This window comes from Rissa tridactyla, chromosome 1, assembly GCF_028500815.1.
Source record: "Rissa tridactyla isolate bRisTri1 chromosome 1, bRisTri1.patW.cur.20221130, whole genome shotgun sequence".
In the NCBI taxonomy this organism is placed as follows: Eukaryota; Metazoa; Chordata; class Aves; order Charadriiformes; family Laridae; genus Rissa; species Rissa tridactyla.
Window position 1 is genome coordinate 12,167,122 of NC_071466.1, and position 11,176 is coordinate 12,178,297.

Below are 11,176 nucleotides of genomic sequence, written 5' to 3' on the forward strand. Positions count from 1 at the left end.
AGGGTATCAGCAACCCTGCTCCGACCGCCGCGACCGTCCCAGTCCTGGCTGTTGCTGCAAGATGGCTTTGTGTCTCGGAGCTGGGGACGGCAAGTGGGACGGACGGGGCGGGATAGGAAGGGTGTAATTAAAAGCAAACCTCCTGCACTAACGGCAGAGCGGGTGGAGAAAACATCTTGTCGCGTCGGGTAGACAAGAGCCCCCCGCTTAGAGATGCTCGGCGCTTCGGTGTCTGGGGGCGCGTGGCGTACGTTCCCACTGGCGTGCCAAGGGGCAGGTTTTGGAGGCCGTGGAAGCAGGGGGAAGCGAGTATGAAACGAGCAGGAGGTGGGGAAAGCGGGAACGCGCTCAAGTGTTTACTGGGCTTGACGCTGGAATGTGCCCTTGCCAAAATGCTTCCCTGCCACTGTCTCTCATAATCTCAGTGCTTGTCATCTATACGAGAAGAAATAACGCGCTCAGCCTTCAGTTATCTCCTTATTCCAAGGTAAAAAGTCAGACTCTGCAAGAGACCTCCGAAAGGGCAGCGTGTGCCCAAACAGGGGCTGCCCAGGAGCAAAGCTTTGGCCAAACACACAGCTCGATGGCCACCTTCCTCGCAGAGCTGTCACCAGAGCGTGACACCCATCCGTGACGAGGCACCTGTGACAGACGCTCGGTCGGACAAAGCCGGGGGTTGGCAGGGACGTCCTGCACCGGGACAAGCAGCGCTGGGGACAGGTGCAGCCTCAGCACTGATGTTCCTGTAGGAGGTGGCAGCGTGTCGGGGAGGTGTTTGGTCTGGCTTGGTCCTACTGAGAGATCATGGAATGGTTTGGGTGGGAAGGGACCCTAAAGGCCACCCAGTGCCACCCCCTGCCCTGGGCAGGGACACCTCCCACCAGCCCAGCTTGCTCCAAGCCCCGGCCAACCTGGCCTTGAACCCCTCCAGGGATGGGGCAGCCACAGCTTCTCTGGGCAACCTGGGCCAGGGGCTCACCGCCCTCACAGCCAAGAATTTCTGCCTGAGATCTCAGCCCAATCTCCCCTCTTGCAGTGGAAACCCCTTCCCCCTCGTCCCATGGCTCCCCTCCCTCATCCAGAGTCCCTCCCCAGCTTTCCTGGAGCCCCTTGAGGGACTGGAAGGTTGCTCTCAGGACAACGATGCACCAGCCAGGGGGAGAATTATTCCCAGGACGGCACCAGCCGGGGTTTCCAGCACCTTCCCACCTGCTCCCTGCCCCATGCTCTCACTCCTGCCGCAAAACTCTCTTAGAGGCGCCCACGCCCCCTTGAAGAAAAAGACCAAGCCCACATAGAGCCCTTTGCACTGCTAGAAGCCGTTTCTCCCTGTCTGGCAGCACTGAATCACGGGAGGTTTTGGTTCCTGGTCAAGCACGGGGGTACCAGACTTCGGAGCAAGCTCCCTCGGGGTGAGTTTTGGGTATGATGAGAAAAACCCGGACAGAAAAGCCTCCAACAAGCGGCGTGGGGAGCTCCTGCTGCTCCAAGGAATGCAGGTGGGGGAGATTTCTGGCAGCACTGGCATTCCCCACGCCCCGTCCCATGCCTCTGTGGAGCTGAGAGGAGCTGAGCCTGGGCCAGGAATACGTTAAGCCACCGCTTCAGAAAACCTCATCACCAGGGCCATTAACAATCCCTGAAAGATCTAATGAGACGTTAACAGGAGGGATGTCAAGAAGGTAACAGACAAAATATTTAATGGGCTACTGCTTTACAGCACTTAAAGCCTTAACTCGGTGCTTGGTCAAGCACAATCTGCTGTTGGCAAAATCCACGTTGGCTGCTCTTGATTGCCTTCCTGTGCTTCATCTGTTTGGAGACAGGGATCACAGGAGGACGTGCTCCGTGCTCTCTGCAGGCTGAGGCTGACCCGTCCGTAACCCTCTACGCTCTCCTTTTCCTTCTGGAAGACCGGAGTTGCGTTAGCCCCATTCTAGTTCTCAGAGAATTTCTCTATTCACCCCAATTCTCCGTAGAGGATAGACAGGAGCCTTGAAATCGCACCAGGCTTGAGACCAAGGGAAAAACAACCCTACTCTTGTGAGGAGCAGCTGAGGGAGCTAGGGGTGTTCAGCCTGGAGAAAAGGAGGCTGAGGGGAGACCTTCTCGCTCTCTACAGCTCCCTGAAAGGAGGGGGTAGCCAGGGGGGGTCGGGCTCTTCTCCCAAGGAACAGGCCATGGGACAAGAGCAAACGGCCTCAAGTTGTGCCAGGGGAGGTTTAGGATGGATATTAGGAAAAATGTCTTCACCAAAAGGATCATCAAGCCTTGGACCAGGCTGCCCAGGGCAGTGGTGGAGCCACAATCCCTGGAGGGATTTAAAAGCCGGGCAGACGTGGTGCTGAGGGACATGGGGTAGTGGTGGGCTTGGCAGTGTTGGGTTGACGGTTGGACTCGATGATCCGAAAGGTCCCTTCCAACCCGGGCAATTCTATGTTTCTGTGATTCTGCTCAAGAGCTAAGGTTAGGTTGGCCGGGGCTTGGAGCAAGCTGGGCTGGTGGGAGGTGTCCCTGCCCAGGGCAGGGGGTGGCACTGGGTGGCCTTTAAGGTCCCTTCCCACCCAAACCATTCTGTGATTCTATGACATCAAGGCCAAACCTGCACACCAGGAAAGGATCAAGCTGCCCAAACAGTCCACGTTCAGTAGCTATTACTCTATTTTAAAAATTATCAGTGAAAGCAGTTCCGTAATCTCTCATCATAACTAATGCTGCAGGTCATAAAAAAAAAGAGCACATTTTTTTGGTTTCTTCCTGTACCATTTCAAAGTGCTCCAGAACTTTCTCTCCAGCTGCCAGAAGAAACCTGCTGCTGCTCGTCACTGGTTTTCTCAGCTCAGTCTCTGCAGCTACCGAAGCCTCCTTGAGTTTCCTCTCAAACGGCAATATGGATTTTGCATATTTCCTCATGACAAAGGCTTGATGGTATCTCGTAACGCCAGACAACGCCCAGAGGAAAAACTCCCTCTCTCGCCAGACAATGTCTACGCTTTACCTCTGCTATTTCCTCCCCGGACCCACACGATGTTCTCCAGGCATTTCCTGCCATCAGCAGAAATGCTTACCCCGAAACAGACACCGCGGCAGGACCAGGGGAACCCCCCGGCCTCAGGGCTTGGGGGCAGCGGTGACTCAGGAGACTCCTCGCTCCCAGGCTGGGTGGCATCTCCTGATGGAAGAGCCTTTTCTTCACTTTCGAGCAGCCCACTGTTATTCATATTCTCCCATCAAGCCGCAGCACTGTGCCCTGCTGGTGATTAATCAGGGGTTAATCAGGGATTCCTGATCAAGCCATTGCCTCAGATTCCTGTTTCCTTTGCTCTGCATCACCAGGATGAAGCTCGGCGGTGGGGCACCCCCACCTGCACCCCTCGCTCTGGCTCAGGTCTGTCCTGCCAGTCAGGAGTCCCGGTTGTTCTCCAGCTGCTGCTGCTGCTGCTGCAGAGGCTGAACCCAAGGACAAGACTCTTCACCGGCAGCTGCCAAACACCCATGGAATTTGCCCACCTGAAAGAGAAAGATTGCTATCATTTTTTATTCCCCTACTCTTCACAATTCGTTACGAGTTAAAGGCAGCAGATGACTCAGTTTCATTTTTAGTGTCAAACAGATGAGTAAAAAAAAAAAAAAAATGCTATTTTCTTTATTTATTCATCAGCTTATGGATAATTTGCAGGGAAGAACGGCAATTTCCAAAGTAATTTAGTTACGTATTTCCATTCCATGCCGCCTTCCCCCTGAGACTTTGAAAGGACTTTGAAGACAATAAATACAAAATATCCTTGGTCTCCCCACCGCCTGTTCAAGAGCGTGGTGACCAGTGCGAGCACCCGTCTAGGCACGCACTTAGACACAAAAAGGTCCACGTCCCAGTCACCAAAACTTGAAGATACTCCTCCGGCCCCCGGCACGGGATCCCCCCACATCCTGGGGCAGAGCCAAGGCCCTTTGCCTCACCCACAGCCCAGTGCCGCGCACTTTCAGCCGAGGAGATTTCCCGGGCTGCGCATTTTTCACACATATTGAGCAACCTCACCTGGATTTCTCCTCCTTGAGCTCGTCGGTCCCTTCAGGAGCCCTGCGAACACCCTCGGCGAGGGCTTCTAGCGCTGGGAGAGTCAGTCACCGTCCACCCGAGTTCTCTCTTCACTGGTACAAATGCCTTCGCTTCCAGCCACAAAAGCTCCCCTGCGCTCGGCCGCTAAGGAGGCAGATGATGATTAAAGGGGAAGAAAAGACCTTTTAGAGTAAGGGCTCTAAAAAGCCACTATTCGCCCTTTAGTCTTCAAATATTAATGACATGACACGGCAGTAAACAGGGTACCGGATGCCGTTGGTTTAACATAACTTTATTTGCATCACAATAACATTAGATTATAGTGCTGGCTTTATGTAAAACTAAGTAAAGAGAGATTTCCTGCCTTTTCTGAGGTACCCTGCTGCGTGTAACGCATCCATCAGGAAGGCACAATCACTGAAAATCCAAATAATTTAGGTCCAACTCCAGTAATATCGTGGACAGGTTCTGGAAAAGACCTTGAAGAAACGCACATAGTGGTCCGGACACGGAGGTCTCCAACCCAGGTGGTCTCCCCTTCTCTGGAAGATGTCCCTGCCCAGGGCAGGGGGTGGGACTAGATGGTCTTTAAGGTCCCTTCCCACCCAAACCCTTCCATGATCCCATGATTCTCATAGCCGGTTATGAGTGCCCCCGCTGCCCCCGACCCTTACGGAGCTCAGGGAAACCCGGCCCAGCCAGGGCCGCTCTCAGGATTTCACTCGGTGGAAAAAACCCCAAACTCCCTCCAACCCCGTCCCCCAACCTGGGTGCTGCGACCACTTGATGACCCGCAGAGCCGCCCGGGCTCCCCTTTGGCCTTTTTGGGGACATCAAACCCACCCCCGAGCCCCGCCAGAACAGACACTGCGACCCTTTGGCAATGCCCAAACTGCCCCAGCATCTCCCTGGCCCTTTATGGGACACCAAAAACCCCTAAGTCCCCCTCAAAGTGGGTGTTGGGACCCTTCGGTGATCCCCAAACCCCATCTGGGACCTCCATGGGGTCCTTTTAGGACCACAAACCCTCCCAAGGCTCCCCAAAATGAGTGCTGTGACCCTTTGATGACCCACAAGCCCCCAGGGTCTCTCTGGCCCTTTTGGGCACTCCAAAACCCCCAAGTCCACCCCCAGACTTGGCACGGGGACCCTTTGGGGACCCTTAAAGTCCCCCAGGTCCCCCTCCTGCCTTTTTGGGGACAACAACATCCCTCCAGCACACCCCAAAATGGGTGCTGCGACCCTTTGGGAGACCCCCAAAGCCCCCCAAGCCCTCCCCTGGCCCTTTTGGGGACTCCAAACCTTCCCCCCCCAGGCCGTTTTGGAACCCCACACTCACCCCCACCAGAGCCCCTCAAAACGGGTGCTGCAACCCTTTGGTGACCCTCAACCCCCCTCCCTTGGTTTGGGCCTTGGGTTTTCCTTGGCCCTTTGGGGAATCCCAAAAACCCACAAGTCCCCCCTGCACCAACCCCCCAAAATGGGTACTGGGACCCTTTGTTTATCACCAAAGTCCCCTGGGCCACCCTCTGGCATTTTGAGGGATCTCAAACTCCCCCAGATCCCCCGAAAACACATGCTGGGACCTTCTGGGGGGAGCTCAAAGGCCCTTAGGGCCTCCACGGCCCTTTGGGGATCACAAACCCCCAAGAGAGCCCCCCCCAAATTGTGCTGTGACCCTCTGCTGATCCCCAAAACCCGCCCCTGGGGCCTGATTCGTCCTTTACGGGGCCCCAAAAATCCCCAAGTCCCCCCCTAGACTGGGTACTGGGACCCTCCGGTAACCGGCAAAGCCCCCGTGGAACGGAGACCCGTCCCCCACCGGGCCGACCCCACTCCCCTCAGGCCGGCGGCGGAAAGTGACGTCACTTCCGTCGCGCCGGCCCCGCCCCTGGGATAAGGGGAGCCACGCGCGGCTCGGCCGCCTCTTTTCCGCCGCGCGCTCCAAGATGGCGGACACGCAGGTGGGTGCTGCGGCCGCAGCGGGCCCGGGCCGCCGGGAGCCCCCGCCCCGAGCGCCGGGAGTAGGCCCAGATCACCGGGAACAGGCCCCGGGTCGCCGGGAACCCCTGCCCCGAGCGCTGGGAGCAGGCCCCGGATCAGGCCCCGGGTCGCCGGGAGCGGGGCCTGGATCAAGCCCTGGGTCACCGAAAGCGGGCCCGAATCAAGCCCCGGATCGCTGGGAGCGGGCCCGGATCAGGCCCCGGATTGCTGGGAACCCCCGCCTCGATGGCCAGGAGCAGGCCCCGAATTGGGCCCCGATCGCCGGGAGCGGGCCCCGGTCGCCGGCAACCCCCCGGCCCCGGGCCACCATCCTCCCCGGGAGGGCTGAGGGACGGAGGGGGGCGGCAGGAAGGTGAGGGGGGGCAGTTCTCTGTGAGGTCCCGTGGGGCCGGCGGTGATTGTCCCTTCTCTCCCCCTCCCTCAGACCGAGCGGGCCTACCAGAAGCAGCCCACCATCTTCCAGAACAAGAAGCGGGTGCTGCTGGGCGAGGGTGGGAAGGAGAAGCTTCCCCGCTACTATAAAAACATCGGCCTGGGCTTCAAGACTCCCAAGGAGGTAAGGCAGGGCAGGGCTGGCACCCCCTGCACCTCAGAAGCAGTGACAGCCCCGCCGGGTTTGTCCTGGTGTAGGAGTGGCTCCTCTGAGCTGCTTGTCCATCCAAATGCTGACGATAGCTGCAAGGTCCTGCACGTGGGTCGGTGCCATCCTGAGCACAGATCCAGGCTGGGCAGAGAATGGATGGAGAGCAGCCCTGAGGAGAAGGACTTGGGTTTGTTGGTGGATGAGAAGCTCAACACGGGCTGGCAACATGCGCTGGCAGCCCAGAAACCCCCCGCAGCCTGGGCTGCATCCCCAGCAGCGTGGGCAGCAGGGTGAGGGGGGGGATTCTGCCCCTCTGCTCCGCTCGGGGGAGACCCCCCTGCAGTGCTGCCTCCAGCTCTGGGGCCTCAGCACAGGAGAGACACGGAGCTGCTGGAGCTGGGCCAGAGGAGGCCCCGGAGATGCTGGGAGGGCTGGAGCCCCTCTGCTGGGAGGACGGGCTGAGAGAGCTGGGGGGGTTCAGCTTGGAGAAGAGAAGGCTCCGCGGAGACCTTGGAGCCCCTTCCAGTCCCTCAAGGGGCTCCAGGAAAGCTGTGGAGGGACTCTGGATGAGGGAGGGGAGCCATGGGACGAGGGGGAAGGGGTTTCCACTGCAAGAGGGGAGATTGAGCTGAGATCTGAGGCAGAAATTCTTGGCTGTGAGGGCGGTGAGCCCCTGGCCCAGGTTGCCCAGAGAAGCTGTGGCTGCCCCATCCCTGGAGGGGTTCAAGGCCAGGTTGGCCGGGGCTTGGAGCGACCTGGGCTGGTGGGAGGTGTCCCTGCCCAGGGCAGGGGGGTGGCACTGGGTGGCCTTTAAAGTCCCTTCCCACCCAAACCATTCTGTGATTCTGTGAAGCCTTTCTCTTTGTAGGCGATTGAGGGCACCTACATCGACAAGAAGTGTCCCTTCACTGGTAATGTCTCTATCCGGGGACGAATCCTATCAGGTGAGTTGTGAAGGTTCCTTAAGGAGTGACACTACAGGCGTTACCCTGTGGCTGCCCTGAAGTGGGTGAGCAGTCGAAGCCCACGAGCTTTGAGCGTCCGTCTGGAGCTGCCTGGTCCTTGAGCTGCACATGATGCCATTCTCACGATGGTCTTCCAAGCCTCATGGTGAAGGGGCTCTGACGACGATGCCGTAGGGCTTTGCTGATGCCCAGCGAAAGGACCAGCTGCTGGCGGTTACCCTTCCAGATGTGCTGCTGTGGTGCAGACATAAAAGACAAGAGAAATATATTTTTTTCTATAATACAAATCTTAGTATGGTACCCTGACAGTGAGAACGCTCTTTCATCCTGGTAGAACTGGGGTCCCTGAGCACCCCCAAAGGATGCGTTAGGACTTATTATTAAGGTAAGTTAATTTTACCTTGTAGTAAGGTAAAATTTTAAGATTTGGCTGGACAGGGTGCTGGGCCGTCTTGTCTAGACGATGCTTTTGCCAAGAAAGGTTGGACCAGATGATCCTTGAGGTCTCTTCCAGCCTGGGACACTGTGATAAATAAGGAGAAATTACTGGAATTGAAGGGTGTCAAATACCACTCGTCCCTGCTGATGCCCTTGGAAAGCTCATGTAAAAATCCGTTAGTTATAAGCCAAATCTCCGGCCGTGTTTGCTGATGGTCGGTACGTGCTTATGCCCGTCGCTGTCACCTCCCCGCTCTTGTCGCCCAGGTGTGGTTACCAAGATGAAGATGCAACGCACCATCGTCATCCGGCGGGACTACCTGCACTACATCCGCAAGTACAACCGCTTCGAGAAGCGCCACAAGAACATGTCCGTGCACCTCTCCCCCTGCTTCAGGTGCGTGCGGGTCCCGCGGCGACGGGAGATGGGGCGGCTGGGAGCGCCAGGCGTGCTCCCGGGGCCCCCTGCCCCTCTCGATACGTGGTGTTCACGATGCCGGACTCGGCTCTTGGGTAGAAGCCGCCGGCGAGCGTGCACGTCGGTGTGACGCGTGTGGTTTTGCTCTTGCTGCTGACCCAGAACCCACTTGCTGGTGGTGATGTCCAAACTCACGATGGTCTTCAGAGCCCCTGCTGCTGAGGGGGGCTGCTGACAGTGCCAGTGGCAATTGCTGAACCGTAAGACGGGTTCTGGGCAGGCCGCCACTTCCGAAACTCCGTGAGAAAGGGTAAAAACTTTGGTCCGAAGTGAACGCTGAAGCCAGAGAGGGCGGGTTCGGAGGCTGGCGGGTTTTTGTCTTCCTGTGCCAATCTTTGGAGCGCAGGTTTCCAGAAAAACCGGGACTGGTGTTGCAGTCCAGCGGATAAAATCCGGTGTTGCTTTACAGCTTCAGGTGCCCCGGGTCGCTTTGCTCGGTAGCATCACGCAAGGCAGATAAAAATGCTGCGGAGCAAACCGATTGCGGACGCGGGGAGCTCGGAACCGCTGAAACACTGGGGGTGTCTTTGCAGGGATGTCCAGATCGGAGACATTGTCACTGTGGGAGAGTGCCGTCCCCTCAGCAAGACTGTCCGGTTCAACGTCCTCAAAGTCACAAAGGCTGCCGGTACCAAGAAGCAATTCCAGAAGTTTTAAGGACGACGTATGGAAGATGCCGAGGGCAAATAAAACTTTTGTAAAAACGTACCCTGTTTGTGTGATGTGAAATAAAAGAGCTTGGGGACGCGACAGCGCCTGTGGACTCATCGGACCGCACGAAATGGGGGGAGATGAGTGCGCCTCGAGGGGAAACGTGAGAGTATCGTGCAGACACTGGCTCAGATATTCCCGGTTTTCTAGTGAGAAATGACAAAGATTTGGGGCAGGGGAGCGTTGGGCCTTTGGCAGAGAAGTGCTGAGGTCCCATCGATGGATCTGAGGGCTCTGAGCTGCGGCACGGTCGGCTCCCGGGCGGGAAAGCCGCCTCTCCGGCTCTCTCCTCCCGGGCTCTGTGTTCAGGACAGGCTCGAAGGCGGGCTTTTGGTGTTGGGGGGGGGAACTGGGGCAGAGTGAAAAGCAAAGGGGGACGCGCTGTGACGGCTTCGAGTTACTTTCTGGAAGAGTTCTCGCACCTTTCCCGTTCCGCACCGGTTCTGGTTTGGTCTCGCCCCAGTGTGGCTGCAGGCGGGGCCAGATTGGAGGTTGTGTAATAATTCGGGTTAGAATAACGTCGAGCCCCTTCGGCGGTAACAAAGGCGGTCGTGACTCTTAAAGATGGTTTCTCAGAAAGCTTAAATATGTCTTTTAAGGAGGAAGACGCCACGTGGTGTTTTCGCACGCAAAGGTGCCCGCGCGCGTTTGGGACAAGGCTGTGGGGCGTCAGCCGCTGAAGGGGGTGGGAGTTGGTGCCAAAAAAACTGCTTTTCCTGCAGGATTTTTTTTTAGAGGTGATGGTTGCTGCGGTTCCGACAGTCGTGGGAAATGTTATTCTTGGGCACCGAGTGAGCCCTTCTGTAGGAAACCCATCCCACGTTCTGGAGAAGCCAGGAAGGAGGGAGCGATGGCTCCAAGCGCGGATGGTGGGGGGGGGGGGGGGGGGTTGGTGATGAGAACCAGAGGTGGAACAACCAAAATGGGGTGTTTTAACCCCGTGTGGCTCAGCGGGCAGCGTTACCGTGACCCCAGGGCAGCGCAGGCTTCGGGGTTGACGCTGGACGGGGGCTGCGAGAGCGAGGTGGTGCCCCACAACTGGCAGACAACGCTGCGTCGTGGCGACTTCTGCATTAACAGGCGTTTGGCTCGTCAGGATGTCGTGGTGTTTGTGTGAGAGCCTTTGGTTTGTGCTGCCTCCTGCTTCTAAGGCAGGGATCGCAGAATGGCCCGGCTTGGAAGGGACCTTTCAGATCATCGAGTCCAACCATCAACCCAACACTGACAAACCCATCGCTAACCCGTGTCCCTCAGCACCACGTCTGCCCGGCTTGTAAATCCCTCCAGGGATGGCGACTCCACCACTGCCCTGGGCAGCCTGGTCCAAGGCTTGACAACCCTTTCCATGAAGGAAATTTCTCCTAATATCCATCCTAAACCTCCCCTGGCACAACTTGAGGCCGTTTCCTCTTGTCCCATGGCCTGTTCCTTGGGAGAAGAGATCGACCCCCCCTGGCTACCCCCTCCTTTCAGGGAGCTGTAGAGAGCGAGAAGGTCTCCCCTCAGCCTCCTTTTCTCCAGGCTGAACACCCCCAGTTCCCTCAGCCGCTCCTCACCAGACTCGTGCTCCGCACCCAAGGGGTCTGGGTGTCCCCTTCCACCTGGGAGGAATTCCATGGGATTGAGGAGAAGTGCTCGCTCTGCCGCCGGTTTGGGGACGATCCCAGTAACACCGACCTTGTCACTCCTGTGGACTGAAGACAGGACCCGGAATTGCGCGGGGAGGGCGGGGGGGGGAGGTGTTTTGTACCTAAACATTTTTGTTCGTGCCCAAGGAGAGCTCCCCCCGGGCTGGGGGGACGCTACAGCCCGCTGGCGTGCGGGGTGCTGGAGGAGCGTCGCCACCGGAGGGTGAGGAGGAGGTGGCCGGTGCTCTCCAGAAGCCACCAAGGCGAGGGCCGGCACGGGTCGCCCACGGAGCAAGAGGGGGGACACCA

General features: G+C 57.8%; 1 protein-coding gene and 2 non-coding genes across 3 annotated transcripts; all 3 read left to right on the top strand.

The window, feature by feature from the left end:
* Positions 1-5,910: 5,910 nt before the first annotated feature.
* Positions 5,911-9,236, top strand: RPS11 (ribosomal protein S11). Its single transcript, XM_054188029.1, has 5 exons — positions 5,911-6,024; positions 6,489-6,620; positions 7,516-7,591; positions 8,318-8,447; positions 9,062-9,236. The coding sequence occupies exons 1-5, from the start codon at positions 6,010-6,012 to the stop codon at positions 9,183-9,185; spliced, it is 477 nt and encodes a 158-aa protein (XP_054044004.1). The 5' UTR covers positions 5,911-6,009; the 3' UTR covers positions 9,186-9,236.
* Positions 7,716-7,806, top strand: LOC128904676 (small nucleolar RNA SNORD35). The gene has a single exon (XR_008464592.1). It is a non-coding gene; the product is annotated as a small nucleolar RNA SNORD35 (small nucleolar RNA).
* LOC128904675 (small nucleolar RNA SNORD35) lies at positions 8,642-8,734 on the top strand. The gene has a single exon (XR_008464591.1). It is a non-coding gene; the product is annotated as a small nucleolar RNA SNORD35 (small nucleolar RNA).
* Positions 9,237-11,176: the final 1,940 nt, after the last annotated feature.

Excerpts from the sequence above, each read along its gene's own strand:
- RPS11 (XM_054188029.1), top strand. Across the intron at positions 6,621-7,515 it reads GCTTCAAGACTCCCAAGGAG|GCGATTGAGGGCACCTACAT; the intron begins GTAAGGCAGGGC and ends TTCTCTTTGTAG. Across the intron at positions 8,448-9,061 it reads CACCTCTCCCCCTGCTTCAG|GGATGTCCAGATCGGAGACA; the intron begins GTGCGTGCGGGT and ends GTGTCTTTGCAG.